General features: G+C 30.8%; 1 protein-coding gene across 5 annotated transcripts in view; it reads left to right on the top strand.

Annotated features, from left to right (window-relative positions):
* The window catches only part of Vps13a (vacuolar protein sorting 13 homolog A), a 228,418-nt gene that overhangs the window by 185,885 nt on the left and 19,028 nt on the right, over positions 1–23,505 (top strand). For 2 of the 5 annotated variants that reach the window (XR_004514896.1, XM_033757746.1), the window contains exons 64-70: positions 980–1,055; positions 1,139–1,302; positions 1,690–1,735; positions 1,835–1,958; positions 5,668–5,779; positions 20,951–21,036; positions 22,820–22,943. Coding sequence is in view for 3 of the 5 variants with exons in the window: in XM_033757746.1 (XP_033613637.1) it covers positions 980–1,055; positions 1,139–1,302; positions 1,690–1,735; positions 1,835–1,958; positions 5,668–5,779; positions 20,951–21,036; positions 22,820–22,943 (732 nt within the window). In the remaining 2 variants the exon portion in view is untranslated. Of the gene's footprint in view, positions 1–979; positions 1,056–1,138; positions 1,303–1,689; positions 1,736–1,834; positions 1,959–5,667; positions 5,780–5,951; positions 7,447–8,078; positions 8,521–12,716; positions 12,819–20,950; positions 21,037–22,819; positions 22,944–23,505 lie in introns of those variants that run through there. The other 3 variants (XR_004514897.1, XM_010628272.2, XM_010628278.2) reach the window with 3 other exon arrangements.

A 23,505-nucleotide genomic window follows, 5' to 3' on the forward strand; every position in this document is an offset into this window, starting at 1 on the left:
TAAAAATGGAACACTAGGCGTGGAAGGGTTAAGATTTTTGTTAAGTTACACTGAATTTTAAGCGTTCTTTTGGAATATAAAGTGTAGATACAATTCAGACTATAACAGAAGGAAGATCACCATGTGTGAGTAAGCTTGATTTGCACAGACATGTGGAACTATAAATAGAAGTTGGTACTGTGCACCGTAATCTTAATAACCATTGGATAAAAGAATATGATTATTTGACATTTCTTCAGACTTTCCATCAGAACATTCACTACTCTCACATTTTTAAAAAAATTTTATTAGTATATGTTTTTATATAGTGATTACATTCATCATGGGAAGTTGGTACATCTACATATCTTAATCCCCCCCAATCTCTTGGTCTCTTTCCCATTTGCAAAACATATTTTCTACTGTCTTTTACTTTGCTTTTCATTTATACTTTTGGTTTCTCATATAAGAGAAACATGATATTTAAGCTGAGTGGGATTTATTTCACTTAACATTGTAGTCTTAAAGTTTATCCATTTTTCTACAAATGACTCAGACTTACCTTCTTTACTAGAGAGTAGTACTCCATTGTATATAAATACCTATTTAAATGTATAGAGTAATTAAAAATGAGGTAAAGCTAATATTTTGTATAATATTTAAAACAAAACATTAGAAACACTAAGAATTTTCAGCTGTTTTGTTTCTTTTACTTATCAAGAGTACTTGAAGTGCTTGCTTCTTTTCATCATACAATTTGCAATACAAGCAGCAGACACTTTTTTCTAGGTGTGGAACAACTTCCAACATTTTATCTTTCATACTTTCACTGTCATGAAATTATTGCTGAGAATTCTTTTTAGTGAGAAGATTTTTTGCTACTGTCACTTCCTCTGAGCCATTTTTATTCTTTTTATCACTACCTCTTCCTTCATTTACATCAATAAATTAACTTTTAAAAGTAAATACAACTTTTTGAAATTATCTTTTGTCACTATAGGGAGCCATCCAGGGTCCTGAAGAGTTTGTGGAGGGAATGGCACTAGGACTCAGGGCACTTGTTGGTGGAGCCGTTGGTAAGAAACGAAGTGCCAAGTTTGATGATGGTTGAAAGTAGCGATGTGTTTGCTTTTGCTAAAGATACTATAATTTCTATTAGGTGGATTAGCTGGTGCTGCCTCAAAAATCACTGGTGCTATGGCTAAAGGTGTGGCAGCTATCACAATGGATGAAGACTACCAGCAGAAAAGAAGAGAAGCCATGAATAAGCAGCCAGCTGGTTTCAGAGAAGGGATCACTCGTGGAGGAAAAGGCTTGGTTTCTGTAAGAAATTTCTCAAAGTTGAGGACATTATATAGAACAGGTTTTAAACCTACATAGTGATTGAGGAAATAGGCATAATTCTTACTTGTTAAATTGTTATTTGGATGTTGTCAGAACAGTGAGTAAAACTTATCAGGGGTCTTCAAAAAACATTCTGTTTAAGGGCTGGGCATTTAGCTCAGTGGTTCCACTGCCTGCCTTGCAAGCGCAAGGACCCGAGTTTGATCCCTGGTACCAAAAAAAAAAAAAATCTATTTAAATAGATTACTTAGAAATATGCTAACATGGTATATAAAAAGAACTGTTTGTTTTATTTTCAGCTGGTCTTGGTTCTTCCAAGGATCATATGAAAGTAATATAAATTTTCAATTTTTGCTTTCCTTGTAGGGTTTTGTAAGTGGCATTACAGGAATTGTTACGAAACCAATCAAAGGCAAGTATAACTGTACATTTGGATGATATATTTCACAAATTGATTATATTTTCAGTCTTGATCTAGTTGCCTAAGAAGTTACTGTTTTTTTCTTTCTAGGGGCTCAAAAAGAAGGAGCAGCTGGTTTCTTTAAAGGTGTTGGGAAAGGTTTAGTGGGAGCAGTAGCCAGACCAACAGGAGGCATCATAGACATGGCTAGCAGTACATTTCAGGGAATAAAAAGGTAAATTATTTTTGGTGTGACATATGAATAAAATATATCAACTATGAGAAATTAAATATATCTTCTCTTTGGCTTTGAGCACTTAATTATGAATACTATAACATGGCAAGCTATGTAGTGTTTCCTCATTCATTTTCATTTTTAAAGTTGCATCTTGTCCTGTCAGCTTTGTACTTTATCCTTAATTCACAGTACCTGCTTTCAGGGATGGATTGACAAGTTAAACAAGCTTTCGCATTATCCTAATTAAAATATATCCATGTAATGTTATGTGTCTGTTGTAAAATTAGCAAATTATTCTGTATCATTTCTTTTATTTTAATAATCAAGTAAAACAGCTTTATATAGCTGGAAGGGAGTATGAACCAATTTTGCATGATCTTCATGTAATCTGTAACCTAAAGAAATGACTCATTCTTAAGTTTCCATACTACTTTTTTATGGATCTGTATCCGTTCTTGAAAAAAAATAGTATTTTATATTACTTGGTTCAAGCTCAGTTCATCTTCACCCTTCCCTTATCATATATTATTATTAAACTTATATGCATTCCTTTTCTCATTGTATGTTTCTGCTTTTATAATAATTTAGAATTAAGGTAGGGAAAGTGATCAGTCTCCTTTACTTGTAATTGTAGTTTTATAAATATGATGAGTTGAATTATAGCCATCAGAGGATCTCAAACGCCTGGAAAACAAGGATTTTAAAATAGACAGATACCCAGGCTTCTGCCCAAAGCAGCTAGAGTTACCTTCTGTTTAGCTAAAACCTTGTCACTCTGTACCCAACACATTGCTTGTTGAGACAAAGGGAAAATTAAACGTTTTTCAAAAAACAATAATTGAAAAGTATTAAAGGATATGCTTGTGGAGAAAGACATTGAAACCAAAAGGAAAAATGGCCTAAGAATCAAAGATGAAATATAAATTAGTAAATAAATATAAGTTGTATGAAAACAATATTTAAAGGACCAAATTAATACAAAATAACAAAGTGCAATTTGGGAAGAGAATAATTGTCATCAAGCATTCAAATGTCTTACCATTTGTGAAGATCATATTTTTATTATTAGATGAAACAGATTTTAGGGCAGAAACATTTTTGGAATGAATAGCTAATAAAAATAACCACAAAGATGATAGTTTTCAACTTCTATGTAGTTCACAAAATAACTGAACTTTTTATGAAGGAAAACTTGGTGAAATTATAAGAACTTCCGAAGTGTATAATAATGATGGGAGAATTTAACACTTCACTCAATTTTGGTAAATCAAAATGACAAAATTAAGTAAATACACGATTTAGACATTATAAGATATTTACACATAAACGTTATGTTTCTATAATACATAGTTATTAGACACTTTGAATTCTTGAGAAGCCAGCAGGGGCCATAATTTGTCTATTTTCCTGTCTTCATAAAGCCACATTTTAGTGGGAGCAAAGTAGACAAAAAAGGTGTATTTGGTAAATATATGATATGCTAAATGGTAAAAAAATGTTATTCATGAAGGAAATGTTTCAAAGAGATAGAAACAAAGGGGTGGCGAAGAAGAAATTATTATATATATATATGATGTTGAGAGTTGCTTCAGTATGAAGATTACATTTCACAGTATTCTTTTACAATACTTTTATTTCTGTGAATTTGGTAATAGTGTCCCCTGTTTCATTCCTGATATCACTTGAATCTTCTCTGTTAGTCTACTTACGTTGACCTTTTCAAACATTTTTTTTACTTCATTGATAATAATTTTTGTCTTCTGTATTATTTATCTCTGTTCTACTCTGTATTTTCTTCGTTTACCAGTTTTAGGTCTGGTTCACTTTCCTTTTCCTACTTCCTTGAAGTGTAAAGTTATACTACTTATTTTTAGATCTTTTTTAATTTAGGCATTCAAATCTATAAATTTACCTCTCAGCTATCTCTTTGCTCCATCTCATAAGGTTTGACATACTGTTTTTGTTTTTGTGTGCCATAAGGTAGTGAATTTCCTTTGTGGTTTCTCCTTTGACCTTTTCATTATCTAGGCTTCTGTTATTTTTTTAATTTCCAATTTTTTTTAAGTTTTCACGTTTCTTTCTTACACATCTCAGTTTTATCCTGTGTGGTCAAATAATATATTTGTGTTTTCAGTACTTTTGTATTTATTAAAACATGTTTTAAGACTTTTTGTTTTTATTTTTTAGTTTTTTTGAGATAGAGTCTCAGTATGTAATTCAGGCTGGTATTGAACTCATTATATAGCCCAGGCTAGCCTCAAACTCATGGGGATCCTCCTGCTTCAGCCTCCTGAGTTCTGGGATTATATGTGTGTGCCACCACACCTGGCTTAAGGCCTTCAAAAACATTCTGGGGCTGAGGATTTATCTCAGTGATTCTGCTGCCTGCCTTGCAAGTTCAAGGTCCAGAGTTCAATTCCTGGTACCAAAATAAATAAATAAATAAAACTATTCCAGAGAGTGTTCCATGTGCATGTGAGAGAATATATCTTCTGTTGTTGAGTATTGTATAGATATTTGTTAGGTCTGGGTAGCGTGAAGTGTTCTTCAAGTCTTTTGTTTCCTTGCTATTTTGTATTCATTAGTGAAATTGGAGTACTTACATTTTCAACTATTATTGAATTGTCTTATCAGTTTTTACTTTATGTATTTGGAGGTTCTTTTGTTAAGTGCCTGTGTGTTTATAATTTTTATATCTTCTGGTTGGTTTGACTCTTTACTCACTATAAAGTATTCTCTTTGTGTACACTGAGAATTGCTTGTTTAAATATTTTGTTTTGGTATTAGTATAGCCATTCCAGCTCTTTCTTTTTAATTGCTTTTAAATGACATATCTTTTCACATCTTTGTATTTTCTCCTATTTGTGTCTTTGATGCTACAGTAAATCTCTTGTGGACAATATACAGTTGGATCATTTTTGTTTGATTTTGTTTTGTCTATTCTGCTTTTAATTGGAGAATTTATCCATATATATATATCCATGACCCTACAGGCGAAAATGTTAAATAGAATATTACTGTGCCAAATTCATGGATGTGTGTGTTTAATATAGCACACATCAAGCCCAATTAGAAATATAAGAGTATTTGAACACTGGAAAACATTGCCATGTGACTTCTAACATTAATAGGTTGAATAAGATGAAGCATATGATTACAACAATGACTAGGAGAAAACCTCAATTTAAAATTCATTGCCCATTCGTGAGTTTTAAAGATAGAAATAACAAAAAAAGATGAAATATAATCACACTAAAAGTAGACATAAACTTCCTAGGCTTGATAAAGGATATTAAAAAAAAAAAAACATTGCTAATATGTATGCTTCATGGAGATCTCAGCTTTCCCTATAATGTCAGAAATAAGGATGCCTACAATCCTCCTTTGTATCTAGAATAGTGCTAGAGAAACTAGACAACAGAAAAGGAAAACAAAACAAGTTAAAGATTTTAAACTGAGAAAAGTAACACTGTCATTTTTTGATGCTTTATTGTCGCAAAAAAAAAAAAAATCCAGGAGAATCTACTAACATATTTCTTTATACTTTTACAGATTTCTAGATAATTCAATTATATAATAAAGACAAACTTAAAACTAGGGAAGTGATGTGGTATTCTTATTTTATTTAAAAGAAGATTCTTGTTAGTAGTTGCTTTTATAAGTTGAATGATTTTTTTAAGTCAAGTTTTTTGTTTGTTTCCTCTAGAGCTACAGAGGCTTCTGAAGTAGAGAGTCTACGACCTCCTCGATTCTTTAATGAAGATGGAGTTATCAGACCTTACAGATTGAGGGATGGTACTGGAAATCAGATGTTACAGGTGAGTAAGGAGACAGAAATTAAAATTAAATTAGTCAAGTTAGATCTTTTAAAAATAGGTATGTAATGCTTTAATATTAGATTGCTTGGATTTTTATGTTTTGCTTAGTTTCATTTATAAGTTAAGCTTTCAAGTATATTTATGTACTATAAGATTTTTTTCTTTTTTACAGGCATCAAAAAGTTTGATATGAAAACATTTAATGCATGACTTTGCAAGTAAAAGCCAACAGATTTTAGTCTTAAAATTTTTACAAATTGCATACACCTGTTTCACTATTTTGGATATTTTTTAAAGGCTTTTGTATTAATAATTTTAATAGAAATTTTAGTATATCTGATCTTTTTATAGATTATTCTTAGTTCTGCACTAGATCTGCTAGATTTGTTGAAAGCCAGAGTGCCTTATATACTCTTCTAGTTGGTGTTATTTAGCCAGTTAAACTATTTCTTTTGGGATTCTTCCTTGTGTTTATCATACCACTTGTTTTTATATCACATACAATGCTTACCTCCGGATAGACATGACAAATAAAAAACAAAACTCAGGAAAAATTTGCAGATTATTCATGAGTTCTTATGCTTTGCTTTTCAATATACCTAATGGCTATGATCTTTCTGCTTTGTAGTATATGTAAACTTTATGAGATTTGATACTCAGTTCACACACAAATCAGTATCTTTTACTAAGGTTAGCTTTTGGAAAAATAGCTTGTTTTATTTACACAGGCCACTTTCTTAATAAATTGAACTTTTAAAAGTTTGCATTATGGTGTCAGTAACTTAATCATACATGAGACCATGCCAGTGCAAAGTTGTTTCTGGGGTGTACAGGTATTAAGCTATGTTAAATAAACCATTTTGTTTGAATAAATTAAGAAGGTATGTTGTATAGACTTGAAAATGATATTTATACATCACCACTATGTAGAACTTCCTTTATGCCTTTGAACCAGAGTAAAGGTTTAAAACTTCAGTATTTCACCCACTGCATGCAGAGCATATAATACTGCATCTGTCTGGTCCTTCTATTAGTATATTATATCCATAAAGCTAATATACAGGATTAGCTAAAGTAACTTGAAAATGTTTTTAGAGCATCAAAATACTTGTATTTGGGTTAGAATTGGCATTATTGAAAGGTTGTGCTTTGAAGGACATACCATGCAATCTGTACAATGATAGTATATCATCTTTGAAGATAGAAACATTGCAGAAATCACCTATAGGTAATACAGTTGAAAAGTTTTACCCAGTACTTGCATTCCCTTGTTAGAGCAGTTAACATGCCACTAACATTTTACTGATTAAAGCTGAATGATTTTCAAATCACTTTTTAAAAAAACTAAATATGTATCTTAAGAAACTATTTTAATAAATTTATTAGGAGGTAAGGAAGAGTAGTGAGAATTTAGAAATATGCAGTGAATATATGGTAACTCAGGAAATATGAGTTACCAAAAATTTCATGTGATTGATATTTTAGTGGCAAATAAATTTATTCTACACCTTTATTGTTTTTTGAAGCTCTGAATTTTGGGATACACAAGCCTTTCTATTTTTAAAGAATCATATTTTTAGTAGGCCAGAAGAGCAGATTCAGTGGCTAAAATCTCATCATTTTTGTCAGCCATTCCTTATTTTTCAGCAGGAGTATTAAGTACATTAGTTATAGAACCTGTAGGAATTCATGAGATGTGTTTGCATGTTTTCATTTATCATTATTCCTTTACAGGTGTAAGAAGTGGATTTGTTTTTTAGTGTCATTAGTGCTATTTAAATCAAAACTCAATGGCATTATTAGCAAATGTGTTGAACCATATGAGTACCAATACTTTGAAAAATAATTAGATGACATATAAACTGGATTTAAAGTCTCACCTAAAGGATGATGGTGCCTTAGAAAATGTTTGATGCTTTCAAATGTTTGTCCTTTTATTTTTTCATTTCCTGAAAATAATTCTGTGTCCACTAAGTTATATATGCCCACATGTAATAATTAAATAGAAAGTACATTCTTTGATTGTATACCTTCCTTTCCAGAAAGCAGCACATTATTATAATGCTTCCTAGTAATCAAAGTTGCCACTAGAAAATTAGCATTATACTATTGAGTGTATATTAATAAACCAGTTGAGTTTAGTCTTACGCCTATTAAGTTATGGAATACTACGTCCATAATTACAACCTGAGTTACAGCTACTAATCCCTTAAACACTTCACAGTTTTACATGTTTTCCAATCAGTCTTCCATACTTTACTAACCTTTATGCTTCTCTTTCCCTTTACCATGCTTACAGAAAATTCAGGTCTACAGGGAGTGGATTATGACTCATAATAACAGTAGTGGTGATGATGATGATGATGATGATGATGATGATGATGATTAATCAGAGCTAAACTGTTAAAATGCACATATTCTTTACCATTTTACTTGGAATGTTTCATTAACATAATGACTATCATAAAGCCTGTATGTCCATTTTAGGGAGATAAAATACTTTTTCTTTTAAAATATTTTTTCTGAACATCTGTAAAGCAAAATAATTGTATTATTTAAGCACAGAAAAAATGTATTTTACATCCAATGTAGGGCATACAATATATTATAGATTTGCTTTCATATATTTCATAGCTTTGTATTATAAACTGTCTTTAAGATTTTCATGTTACACTTCAGTATGTTTTTTAATGCTCAGTAGTTTTATTTTAAATTATCTTAATTGTTAAACAAAAATGCCTTTTTTAAATTCTGTAAATTTCTGGGCTTAATATAATACTATTGTGTAAAAAGAATAGTAGTAGCCATTCACTGTATTATCTTTAATATTTTAAAGAGTTTTTGTCAACTTTCTGTTAAAAATAAACTTAAATAACTTGAAGTAGTGTGAATTTGTTATATTTCAAAGTCGTATGTGTTGGAGTACTATTATAAAAACATGTCATGGAAGATTAGACAGTGAAATAATTTGTAATAAAAGGACAAATTTGTCTTTTACTCTGATTCACTTTTTAGTATTTTATAATTTTTGTGAAATAGTGAATAAAAGTGGTTTTTACAGTCATATATTCATATGCACTGTTTTATAAAATGTTATGAATTTAGGACATTAGAAGAATGTTTATAACAGACACAATTTTGCATATGTTATGTCTCTAAAAGATTTATAAGAGAATCTTTTTTATGTTTTGTGTACTTTGTAAAATTTTCAACTTACATAACTCTAATTGTCCTGTTTCCCTAATATACGAGATGTACTAAAAAAGAAATCAAAGTCAAAAAAACCTCTAAAAAGAGAGATTATTAATAGTTACAATGCTTAATTCCTATGACTATTATACTTATGGATCAGCAAAGGAATATTTACCTTGGCTCATGATAAGCACTTTGCTTATGCTATATTAAGTTTTTATTAAGTTATAGAAGATAATTGGCTTAACTTTTGATTCAACTCATCTTTGAGTTTTTTAATTCTTTTATCAAATTTTTATTTCTATGAATCTTTATTCTTTATGTCCTTTGAAATGACTATTCTGGCTTTTAAAAATACTGAGTTTACCAAAAGCAAAAAACAGAGCAGCTAGAGTAACATTTTTGAAAGTTCTAACTACCTAACATTCATTCAAATTTAAATGAATTAAAGGAATATGTAATTATTAAGGACTAAGAAACCTGGAAATGTCAAAGAATCTAATTACTTGCATTACGATTTTTTGGATTAAGTAAATAAAAACAGTGACTATTAACAATGGTCAATACTGGAAATAGAAACAGAATTTTTATTTATCATGCACCTGCTACTCTCTTATACTGTACCTTGCAAAAATCTACTCCTCCTTCAAAAACTATTTCGTCTGGAAGCCAGAAAGTACATAACCAATCATTACAAATTGTGTAGGCTTGAGGAAGGAAAACCCTTGAAGTGTCTTCATTGGCTTCTAACATCCCAGCTTTGCTAGGCACAAGTTCTTTGTAAAGAAAAAAATATTAAACTATTCATTTTCGAGATATTTGCTAAGTTTCCTGTGGTTGATGTATGATTAATTCTGTGGCACCAGTTTCTATTTCTTAAGATTTTTATCTAGAAAAAAAGTTTTTTTCAGCAGTAGCTTGCCATTGTAATAAAAAAAAATTGGAAGTAGGGCTACATTTATTTAAAATCTCTTCATAAGTAGAAAGACAAAAATGCTGTAACTTGTTAACTTCACCATTGTGATCTTAGAGTTCCATCTTTGTTGAAATTGTCCTTAAAAGTAAAATATTTTCTTTAACAATATAATTACTCTTTTCTCTTTTTTTTTCTGCCACTGTAAAATATTCTTTTGAAACCTCTTTGACTACAGGTATTAATTAATTAGACAGTTGTAGACTACTTTGTTTTAATTAGAGAAAAACTGAAAATTTTTCTGTTGTTTTATAACATTTTTTAAAATGATACAGGACTGGACTAAAATACTTTCTTTTTTTTCAAATACACAAAAAAATGAGTTCACCTTTGAGATTCTAATGAACAATTCTTTTCTGTATCAATGGCTGTATCACTACCTAGTTACTATCTAATAGCAAAGTCTAATGAGAAAGCCATGTTTAAAAATTATGTAATAGTGCCCCTTTCCATATCTTTTATTTCCCTGATTTCTACATGATCATTGCTTACATATAGAAAATAAGAAGGAATAGTCTCTCTTCCTTAAGAAAGCAATTATGCTTAGCGGTTCTTTATTTTCACTTGTATCTGCCTTCAAATATCATACTGAATACTGGCAGGAATAAATGTTTATGTAAAAATTCTGAAATTGTACATAGCGGTGACCATGAATAAATAAGTATAAGAGCCTATTAATGAAATCAGCATTTATAGATAAAATGATTCTAGCTTTTAAAATCATTCAAAACACTGAGGCAATGTTGAGTGTTGACTTTAAGGTCATATTATTAAATGTACAGCTAAAGCCATTGTAGATCTATGATTAAGACATTAATATTCATTATGAAAAACATGCTGTTGTATTTTTGTCTGAAGATCATATACACAAAAGAAATCAAATTTTAAAGCCCTTATTGAAGCTACTAGTTTATCCGATTAAATCCTTTTATAAAGAAATTTTGCATTGCATTTTTCTGTGGTGATGGAAAGAAGATGAAAAACAACCATTCCAACTGATTTTGAGTACTTTTCTGCTGCACCTTCAAACTTCAGTTTTCTGTTTTATAGATTTCCTTGCAAATGAATTTATAATGCCTTCCAATTATTAAATAAAATGTTAAGTGAGCTAGATCATTAATTTGGATAAGTAATCATTATGATGAGTATATAAAAAAATGCCAGTTTCATTTTTCTTGTCCTTATTTCTTTTGTATAAATGGAGATCAATTTAAAATATCTAGGTTTTAATTTAATCTTTAAATGTGTGGTGTCTCTGTACAAAACATTATAGAAAATCCTGATTCAAAAGAGAACAAATGATTTCAAGTAGATCTGTATTATAGAACTAGTTAGAATAATGTATGATTTGATAAGTAGTTTATGGTTTTGCTTTATTGTGTTGTAGATTTTCATATTCATAGTCATAAATTTATTTAGCAGCCATTCCGTATCAATCAGTAATTATAGTATATGGCAGCTATGTGCCTCCATATATCAGTTTTTTTGTTTTTTGGTACTGGTGATAGAGCTCGGGTCCTTGGGCTTGTGAGGCAGGCAGCAGAACCACTGAGCTAAATCTCCAGCCTCCAAATATCAGTTTTAAAGCAAATGTTTAATAATTTTGTAAAACCAGCTTTTCATGCAGTCTTCAGTTTTAACGCATTTTCTAAGCAATGAAATGGTAATGCAGATTTCTACTAAATTGTATTAGATCATTCCTCAGAATCTTAGAGATCCTCCAATACATGAGCTTTCACAATAGTATAGGTATTATTTTTGTTTTTTTTTTAAATAATCAGACTTAGCTTGTCTTGACAATACATTTTTGTATTATAAATTTTATTTTGTCAGTAGCCTGTTTAACTACATTATCTCTACAACAATTTTCTGACTGTAGTCAATAAAAGTTGGCAATTCTGTTAATTAAAAATTGTAGAGACCCACATGTGTATTACAAACCTAAATCTATCTTGTAAGTCAACTCACTGATACTGATTCTCTGCCTACAGCTGTAGCATTTTACAGACAATATGAGAATATTCAAAAATTAAAGATTATTTTCTATATTGTTGAAGCAGTATATGCTCATTAAAGAAAATAAACTATAGAAAAGAAGCACACTATACTTTATCTTCATATCACTTATGGAATGTTTCCTTTAAAAATTTTTAGTTGTAAGCCAAACATTTGAATTGCTGTTTTATGTTTTTATTATAAAATTTAAAAATAGGATTATTTGGGTGGGGGTACCAGGGGTCAAACTTAAAGTAGCATTATTAACTTCTAAAGATTAAAAAACATCCCATGTATAGAATAACCTCAGCATGAGAAATCTAGTCTTTAATTTCTAGAACATGTAAATGGTCATCTGAATCTTTTATAGCTGATATAGAAACTTCGTTTTCATTTATTGCTTTTCTACCTTTAGACATTGTATCTTTTAAAAAATTTCTTCCTCTTAAGTAAATTCTTTTCTAAAATATGTGTGAGTGTATGTATACATATAATTCCTGTGTCGTCTGTGCATATGATGAGGGGAGTTTGTGGGAGTAGTATATTCTTTTCATTTCAAGTATGTTTTAATTTTATCTATGTTGTTTTTCAGTCCTCTACAGATAGATCAAAGTTGCCATGATGTAAATTGTTTAAAAAGGGAGGCTGTTTTTGTTTGTGTGTGTTTCTTTTCTTTCAGAAATTACAGATGTTTATAATTAGCTTCAAATACTGCCTTAATTGCAAATGGAAGATAACTGTCTTCAGTCTTCATGGTCTTCTTCCCTTTTACTTCAGGAAGAGAATTACAACTAATCTGGAAAAAAGGGCTTAAAAGTAGCAATCAGATCACCAGAGTAGTGCTGAACACTCTTCTCTTGGCTTCATCTGAAATTTTGAGTAAGTGGACAAGAGCTAGGAAACAAGGGCCTTTTGGATTTCACTCTTCACTTTTTAACTCTTCCTCTCCAGAAGGACATTTCTGAAAGGGGTGAGGAAACTGAAGAGAACCAAATTTTGTTTTTCATGGAAATGAGAATTCTTTGCACTTAGGATAAAGCAGAGTCCACGGAAGAGAAGATTACCAGATTACGTATCCACTTGGATGCAGTTCTCATACTTCATTTATTAGTTTAGCAGAATCTTTTAGAAAGCCTTTGTCACATCATTTTTGAAAGCCCAGACTTTCAAACACTTAAGAGTGTTTCACTAAATCTATTTTGGACCAGTAGAACCCCAGTTAGAACCTTCCAATGTTATGTAAAATACTCTTTCACTGACACTTGGAAGTTGTGTTTCTCTGGAGATGATTCCATTTAGGGAATATTCAGGTTTCCTCTTCATCTCAAGTGTAAAATGAATTAATTCTCTTTAAATTCAATAACTTAAGTGAAATGAATTTGATATCTTGATGTCTTTAAAATCTGTTATTAAATTTGTAACTATATTAAGGAAAGAAATACTATTATAGTGGGAATTCAGTACATTTTAACAGTAAAAGAAATTGTAGGTGTTAAATTCAGGTATGTTCCATTTGGGTCTTACCTTCTTTTTACCAAGGACATGTAAATTGAGCTAAAACTGAAGCATTAGTTTAGCCTTAATTAGCTAAAGGTGCTAAATTCTGACTTAGGACTTACTTAACTCATGATTTGAGCTCTGCCGTATAACTTATCCATAGTTTCATTAGACAGGCATAAAAATTCTCAACATAAGGTGAGTTTAGTAAAGCTCATCCAGTTGTCAGTGTTACTATGTGCACACGTATATAAGTACTTATACAAAGTATTTTCTGTTGGCTGACTATCCTGTGAAAGGATACATTCATTTGCCAAATTAGATAATTTTTATTCAAAATTAGATTATATGCCTCCTTCATGTAAAAAAACATGCATGTCATTTGTGAAAGGATGCACTTTTCTTGGATTTTTTTGTCACAAGCATTTCTATTGATAAATTCAAATGATATGATATCTACTCACTCTGATAATAACTCTAATGAACCATAATGGTAATTTTTCAGTGAACATTTACCACTGTAAAGAACCCTGTGGGAAGCATTGTAGGGAAATAGACGTTTAGATATTTGGAATACTTCAGGTCTGGGGTTGTTGTTTTAGAGATCTCATAAAAATACATTGTTGGAGTACAGTACTGATATTTCAGTAAAGTTAATTTCTCTGGAATTAGTTGCCAGACTACTTTGAATGTTTTAATTCCCAAAAGAATGAATTGTATTACACATATATTGGATTTTTGCTAGCTCTATCTGAAAGCATAGTTTATATTAATACAAAGAAAATTGTTTCGTATTCATTCACTCTACATGTCTGTTAAATTCCTACTTGAGTGTTAGACTTTTTCAAGATACTAATGTTACAGCCCTGAAGAAAGTGGTCAAGATTTCTGTTCATCTCTCATGAGGTTTTAATAGTAGTCAGCTTTATTATTCTGGTGATTGGGCATAAAACACTCACCACCCTGTAATGTCAACAGTTTCGTAGTCTCTTTCCTGTTTTTTGTTTAGCTGTTACATGTAGGATCGAAAGAATTGTAGAAATTGAGACATACCACCCATCTCCAAAGAGATAATGCTCTCCAGATGTCACATGAAATTTGAAGTATGACAAGAGATACCATGGAGTTTGTGGGATATCTAAATCTATATTCCAATGTGCTATTAAAATAAGATTGCACTGCATCTACTGGTATCCGCGTACACACACAAATTTTTACAATTGTCCCTTGGTATATCCAAGGGATTTGCTTCCAGGACCCCTAACGATATTTAAATGTGTTCCTATTCAAGTCCCTTACATAAAATGGCATAGCATTTGTATATAAGCTAAGCATATCTTCCTATATACATAATCTTCTCTAGATTACTTTTACACCTAATACAGTATAAGTGCTAAGAAAGTAGTGTCATAACTATATTTTCTAAGGAATAATGCCAGAGACAAAGTCTACTGTATGCATGATCATTACAGATGAAATTTTTAAAAACATTTTTGATCCCTGATTAGTTAATCTACAGGTTGAACCTGCAGACATGAAGAGCTGCCTGTAGTCCTTCTGTGCTAAACTCATGTTGATGATAATGTTTCTTATTTGAGATACAGCAATACCCAGTGGGTCAGGCCAGGATTCTTGAACCAAGTAAATCTTTTTCTTTTACTAACCTTATATATGACGTCTGTCTGACCTCCATTCCGTATTGTAAAAGGGAGGTAATTTTAGTATTATATATCTTGGTGTTTTGATCGGTTTAAAACAAAAGACATATACAATTATAGTACCTAATAAGAACTCTATTGTATTTTTACTATTCCAGATGAATGCCAGTTTATGCTAGTTCTCGACCACCATTATATAAATTCTGTGTTCATTTTTCTCCTCTTTGCCAAGATAGAAACATCATTAAATTGCATCTTTTTTGTTTCCTTTCAAGGTTAGTAAAATGGTTACAGTACCATGATAATTTTCATACATGATAATTGGTAATCAGTAGGAATAATAAATTCTCAGGGATAGATGCTCTTAATTATACAGTATTTTAAAAGACAATGTTATTGTTGTTTTCAAATATATATCAGTAAGTAGGTCAATAAATGTTGAGTAATGCTAGAGGTGCTGCTGGAACTGCTTTAATGAGACTCATAACTATGTACTTAATCCTGATACACTAACTTTGATTCCTCTAGAATGTTATTAGGTAAATTGATAGTCCACTGTTATAAGTACACGTAACTATTTTATGAACGTAATGCTGTCCATTTTCCAGACTATTTTGGTTGTACTTACTGATGACATTTCACATGTCTTAGGATATAATTTTTTCCTTTGATTTTATGTCAATTTTGCTCAGCTTTCTTGCCAAAGATGTTATCATAGCCTATTCCTGTGCTTTGGCTTAGAGCCCAGATAACTTCTTAGCATGGCAAGAGACAAAAATATGAGAGATATAACAGGATAGTTCCTCTTCAGAATTGATGGAATAGTCAGTGAGGTTGTTTGTTTTCTGCTATATTTAATCATGAAAATTGGTTTCTTGGCCATAGCACTCAAGCCTCAGATTTGAAGTGAATTGGTAGAACACGTTCTACTTCTTACCTAAACCTTAATCAGGTTACTCTGTTACTAAGATTTTCCCTAAGGCTATTTCTAACCTGTTGTCTATGTTTAAATACCTGAAAAATGATAGCATTTATTATCTTACAAATGACTCCCTGAATTGGTTTTTCAAGTATGCTTACATTGTCAGTAGAATCTATTCATAAACCTTTCCTCTTTCCCTATCTTCTGACTGTCCAAATTAACCAATCTGTAAAAACTTTGTCATCTAATAGATTTTCTTGACTTTTAGCAGTCACTCTTTATCTTTCATATAAATGAATATCATTTTCTTTTAATACCCCATGTTGCTGTCTAAAAAAGAAAACTCATTTATCTATGAAACAATTTTGCCTTCCAAAAGAATGAGCTATTGATAGTTTTTGTTAAATTATGTATCATTATTTATGGAGTTTTCCTAAGTATGTTTGCCTGCAGTCGTTAACTTTATATTGTTTGAGATTTAAAGTTTTCCATTTTGGTGATTGTTTCTAGCAAATCTTTTCATGTTTTGATTTTGCTATTTTGGTATGTGCTACCTCATAATATTTGAATGATTTGAAAAATGTTAAAAAGTCTGTATTACTGTAGTTTCAAGTTTATGCTCTTTTTCTAAAGTATTTGGACTTACCTGATAGGAAACGTGGATATTCATAAAAAGTAACTCTGACATCACTATCATCAAATCATTACTTTCTTTGTGTTTTTAAATATGTAGTTAATTTGATTTGGATTTATTTATATTTTAAGAAGTTACCATATACTTTTCTAAATGCAAATTAGGTCCTTTTACCAGTAACCATTCATTTTTAGTGCTGCTTACAGACTCTTGATAGTTATATGTAATGAATGCAGTTTCTGTTGTTATTATTTTTATTTTTAAAAGTCCCCAAAACATGATAGATAATTCACATTTACATTTAATGAATAAGGCAAAAAATTGTTCTTCAAAACTAAACTATAAATATGCAGCTAACATGTCTAAAGTATCATCTATTGTTAATTTAGCTAAATCTTGATCTTTATGTAAAAGGTCCTATATAAGTGATTCCTATCCCCAATTTTGGTAATTCTTTATTTGTTTTAAAGAGTATCACAAATTATTTTAATAGAAACATTCATTCTTAGCATGTTTCTGATGGAAGAACATAGGATATTAACACTCAATCATTTGCACACTGTAGATCTAGAAAAGGTCAAACTAAGCTGATTTTAACAGCTGCCTCAGAAACATCTTCCAGGATTATCAAATACATTTTTGAGGTACCATGAGAGAAGAGTGACATAATTATGTAGTAAAAAGCACTGGAATTAAAAATGATGCAACCAATGCTCTGAGTCCATTTTTGCAACAAACCCAAAGCAAGTCACTTTACTGAAATTTCACCCAATTTCACAATATTGTTGTGAAGACTTAGATGGACTGATTAAATGCCTAATTCTCAGTTTCTCCATGTATACAGGAAGAATAATTTGGATGCAAAGTATTCCTTTCAGGTCTAAAATTCTAATTTTTATTTTCCTAAAATATATATTGATATTTTGAAAAGTGTAAGTCCTTATTATATTTATAAAATTGTACAATTAGGCAGGAAATTGTGACCAAAAACATGACATTGTAGATTCTTTACAATGGGATGGAAGAGGAATGTGGCTGATAAGATGTAACATTCTCTCATTAGCTTCATTGGATTTAGTTTCAAAGTTTTGAAACATGCTGTACTATATTTTTACATGTTTACAATGAGGCATCAGCAAAATTTTGTAAGGCATTATATTTTCATATTCAAATATATCTACTCTAACAAAGCATACAGCTTTTTGCACTTCATAGCACAAGACCCTGACCATAATGTCCAAATATTTTTCAAGTGTTGCATTTAAAGTTTTGGGTAAATTTCTTTTACTTATTTATTTTTGGGGGGATGGTACCAGGGATCAAACTCTGGACCTTGTGCTTGTGAGGCAGGCAGCAGAACCACTGAGCTAAATCCCTGGCCCTTGGGTATATTTCTAAAAGCATTCCATAAATTATTTCTCCTGCCCCCAACCTTGGATTTTTTTATTTTTAGCTTTTATTTATTCCAGGGGCTACTGTGACTGTTAAAATTTATTTAATTGCTTATAGGCACAGCTTAAATTTCAGTCTGAAAAATGAAAAATGAAGAAAGGTAGGTCCAACAATGCCCAAACTTATATAACATTGCAAAAGAAGCTAAGTACTTGGGCCCAAAACACCTAGCTTCAATTAATGTTAACGATTATTAATGGGATATATAGACTTCTGACTTTTACTATTAGAGGTGTTCTTGAGGAAACTGGCATTTATTCAATGTTTTCTTATTTTAAAACTTGATCACAAAATGAGAATATTTGCTAAGGTAATTTATTTTCAAATACAAACTGTTACAGAATAAAAGAATGTAAAATTTAAAACTTTACTTCTCTCCCCACCATGTATCCTTCACAAGTCCGGAGATAAATGCTGTTAAGACTGGTACATATTGTTTGAAATTTTTCTTACACTCATAAATATGTACATGTATGTGTTTTTGCTTTTCTTTCTCCCGTACATACAGTTCCTTTCTATATAATGTCTTGTACCTTTGTATCTATCATTCCACATATCTTTATATGGCTTCATAATGTACCATTGTATGGCTGCATCGTAATTTAGCCAGTCCCCTTGAAGTATTTTGCTTTTAGTTATATTTCTGTGAAGATTCTTTTATATATATCTCTACATATTTTTGCTTACAGTAAATTCTAGCAGAATTGTTGACTCAGAATGTTTAGTGGATTTGTATAGTTTGATTTTGAATTAAATTGAACAGTCTATCATTTATTGGTTAGATTTTATTTTGTTTTGTTTTTGCTAACCTGTTCATAATACTTTAGATACTTTACTGTTAGGTTACTTATTTTTCTTCTATTTATTCAAATAGTTATAATTCTGAAAATTATCAGATACATCTCTCTCTATTAATATTTTCCTACCTTATCCTTTGATTCTTGTGCTGTTTTTCTTTATTTGGTTCTTTTTAACCATTCAGCAATGTTTAACTTCTTTGTACTCACCAAATTGTTTTATGCTAGGTTTTATGGACTTTGTTTCACTTTGGCTTTCCCACTCCAATATTAAAATATTACTTTTTATAGTACTTTTATAGTCATTTTGTATGCTCAGATCATTGACCAGTTTGGATTTAATTTGGTGTAAAGTGAGAAATAAGTATTCAGCTTTAAACAGTGAGTTGCCTTAAACCAGTCATGTGATGGCACATGTTCTTACCCACTAACTTGAAATGCTTCTTGAAGTCCCAAATTTCTGTACTGAGATAGGATTTTGTAAAGTCTCACATACAGATGAGACTATAATGTGTGTTCTTTCCATTGATAAATCATAGAAACTTCTACCAGCACCATCTCTTTCACTACTGCAGCTTTGTAAATTGTATCGTCTGCTAGGTTGCTTCCCATTCTTCTTTCATAATTTACTAGCTGTTTTCTGATTTAAGAATAAGGTGTGGATTTTCATTTTCAAAATTCTGTTTCTCCAATAAAGTGCTCATAGCTTTGAACATATAACTTCTGCACATTATTTGTAAAATGTATGTATAAATATTTTATTAGCCTTAAAATGATATTTTTCCTTATATTTCCAAATTGATTACTGGATTTTATATAATAAAGTTTCCAGATATACTGTTATTTGCAAATAATTTTTACCTCTCCTCTAATATTTGATAGTTCTTTCTCTTAGTAATTTATATTGTCCTAATGATTATTTCACCTAGTTTTTCAAGTTTATTTTCACAATTTATGAATTAGTAATTCTTAAAATGTTTTGTATCTGTGGCTGTATCCATTTTTTATTTTCAATATATTTATGTTTAATTTTTAGAATCAATAGTGAGAATACTTTTCAGTATTTTATAATCTTTGAAGTTAGAAACCTCCCATGCAAGTAATCTACATTTTTTTATTTCTGTCGCAGATAAAAATGAAGACCATTCTTTGAACTTTCTATACCAACATTATGAAGTCACATCTTAGCTTTTTTCTAAGCTAAATAATTTTAGTTTTGTATTATAGCTTCAAGGAACACAATTTTCTAAACTCTGTATCATCTTTTGTAATTTCTTCAGAACTTCTTTTTGCCTCAATTCTCAACATGCCTCCTTTAGGGGGAATCTTAGTCACAATTACAATGCTTATCTTTAAAAATAGGCTAACCTGCCATATAATTTAATAGTCAAAGTAACTCTTCTCTCAATAGAAATGATACTGAAAATAGAATTAAAAATAACTTTTTTGTATGGCTATGTTTAAGTTTTCTGGAACGAAGTACTGTTAACAAACAGTGTCATAGAGAATGTGTTTCAATAGTCCTGAAAATAAAGATTGTTAGTAGGCCTTTAGGGTTCCATGTTTGTCCAGAAATGCTGTTGTTTATATTTTGCTTTGATTGAGTTTTCTTGGCATTTTTGAATGAGTTCTGAGACTGGCAAAGAAAAGCAAGTTTGTAATACATATAAGGAATTTCCAAGTAAAAGAAAAATCAAGAGTTAGATACGTGTTTATGTATGTTTCTATACAGGTGTAATAATAAAATACTAATATATTTTCCAAATGAAAATTGCTTTAATAGTATATCTCAGAATGAACTTAAACTTTGTATGGTTATATCTTCAAAAATCTAGCATTTAAAGATGGTACAATTGAGTAATCTTAATACAGTAGATAATTTTTTAAAGAAAGCAATGATTTTATAAAAATTTAATTCAATTTTGTGATAAATATATTTCTTATGTAAGTATGTTAATGATTTGCCCCCACTGAAAAAAACAAATGTTTTTTTTTTTTAAATCATAAGGTATCATGGAATATTACCAATATTTTCTTTCTCGCTTTTTAAGGTCATGGAAAATGGAAGATTTGCAAAATACAAGTATTTTACTCATGTCATGATCAATAAAACAGATATGTTCATGATAACTAGACGGTAACTTGCCTTCTTTCTGTAATGTAATTCAGTTAGGAGTTAATATTATTCACCTTTTGTATCATATAGTCTCCCCGATTCCTGCTAACTCTGGTTCTCTTGCTTGGTAAAGCTGGTTCCCAAGACATTACATAAATTTATGTTTAGTTTTGTGCATGCATACAGATAAACAGTGGTACACAAGCATAAATTGGATATTTTAGCATTTGCTTCATTTAATTTAGTGAATACAGAAATTCTACAAATTGGCCTCTCAAAGGCAAAGTTCCCCTTCTGTGAAAAAGTATACAACTTCAGGTTATATCAAGAGTCCTCTAATGGTAGCTATTCATTAGAGTATACATAGATTCACATACATGAGTATACCAATGGAAACGAGGTAATATTTTATATGAGTACTCCAAGCTACAGCAGCATCTTCAGATAGACCTACAGACAATGGGAGGGTAGGTGCAAAGATACAGTGACACAGCCTTGTTCCACTGGGCCTGTGATTAAGGATTGGTGAAAGGGGCTGAGGGACAGAAGATTGAGATGAGAGGTATCATCCCTTATTAGCTTTCTTCATTTGCATTTAGGCCAGGAGACAGCTATTGCTTTCACACAATCCCTTAAGTTAAAGTATGTGTCATTTAAAAGAAAACTCTGGTTGCACTTTAATTGATGTTTTAACCACAAAGTGAAATAGTGAAAAGCTTTTGAAAGAATTAAATAGAATTATTATAAACAGAATCCATCTTCATTTCTTAATTTGTCCCCAAAAAATAGAACAAGTAATTTAAAAACTGAAGACTTTTTTAAAAATGTCACTCTGAAGCTGGGTGTGGTGCGATAATGCCAGCACTTGGAAAGCTGAGGCAGAAGTATCTCTCAAGGCCAGCCTGAACTGCATAGCAGGTCCTGTCTGAAAAAAAAAAAAAAAACATGGCTGGGGATTTAGTTCACTGGCACCACACCTGCCTCACAAGGGCAAGGTCCTGAGTGCGATCTCTGGTACCAAAAAATAAAGTAAAATTGAAAATTATAAAGCTGAGTAGTGGACTCTAGGAGACTGAGGAAGACTGAGATCACAAATTCAAGCCAACCCTGGACAGCATAGCAATTGTGAGACTGACTCAAAATAATTTTAAAAAGGGCTGGAAATGTAATTCAGAGCAAAGGCCCTGAGTTCAATCCTAGTACCCAAAAACAAAAAAAGGAAGAATGATAGAACTTTATTTGGTCTAAAAAACCCATGACTCTTCAATATGTTGAACCTGTTCAAGGTGGTTACAAAAGGCTGGGAAACGGTACATGGAGCCTTAATAATAAGACATTTATTCTGAAATGTTAACTACATCAAGATCCCTAAATGTTAACCAGTCGAGCCTATACATGTTTTTCTCTTACAAAGTATTTCCTATGTTTGACTTTAAAAGTGCTACAATTTTTCTAATATATTATGCTGCAGATTTCCCACTAAGCATTACATTAACTACATCCCAAAAATTTTATAGTTTAATTCTCATTCTGTTCAAAGTATTTTCTAATCTCTTTTAAGATTCTTTGATGTGTGGATTATTTTAGTAATATCTTAATTTCTAAGCATTTGGAAATAGTTCCACTATGATCTGAGAATATACTTTCATGATTTCTGTACCTTTAGACTCATATTTTTATAACCAAGAATGAAGTTTGTCTAGGTGAACATAGTGTGCATTTGCAAAAAGACATGTATTCTGTACTACTAGATACAAGTCCTTCAATTTTTAATTGAATTTTTTCCTCCCTGCCCCCAAAATAGTGGTGTATTGTTTGTAACAAAGGGAACATTTGGACAACTTACATGTGAGTGGCAGTACAGTTTCGATGAATTTACCAAAGAACCATTCATTGTTCATGAAAGAAGATTGCGCATTGAAGCAAAGGTACATTTAATAGATTGTTTTGTAAACTTGGAAGTGAAGGCACTGCATTTTATGTAATCACCTTTATTTTGTAATGTTTCTGTTTTATAAATAAAAGTTGCTTTGACTTGGCATCGTTTTTCCTTTACTCTTATTCAGGCTTAAAGAGAAAAGACTGGCTAAGAATAAAAGTGCTACTTTCTGTGCTATTACATTGACAGTAGCATTCTAGGTCCTTATTTTGTATTCAGTAACAGAACCCTACCTTTTCCAAACATGAAAAACTGATCTATCCCACAGAGCTTCCTTGGTTATTTTCCTTTTTTTTTTAATCTAAATATAATATTTCCTCTAATTTCCTTCACTTATTCCCTTCTTGCCTTTTTTTTTTTTAACTTTGGTTCAGCAATCTTTTTTTTTTTTTTAATAAAAGAAACTGATTTCTTCTGTAGTCCATATTTGCATGGCTATTTGGTTTACAGAAATTGCTAAATTAGTAAAACCACCATCTTTCTTCTGTGGCCCTCTCCATAGTACACCATCCTTGGTAGTCCCATTTTGCTTTCTGTTTGCCCCTCCAGTC

This window comes from Fukomys damarensis, unplaced genomic scaffold, assembly GCF_012274545.1.
Source record: "Fukomys damarensis isolate Sample0158 unplaced genomic scaffold, DMR_v1.0_HiC HiC_scaffold_31, whole genome shotgun sequence".
Lineage (NCBI taxonomy): Eukaryota > Metazoa > Chordata > Mammalia > Rodentia > Bathyergidae > Fukomys > Fukomys damarensis.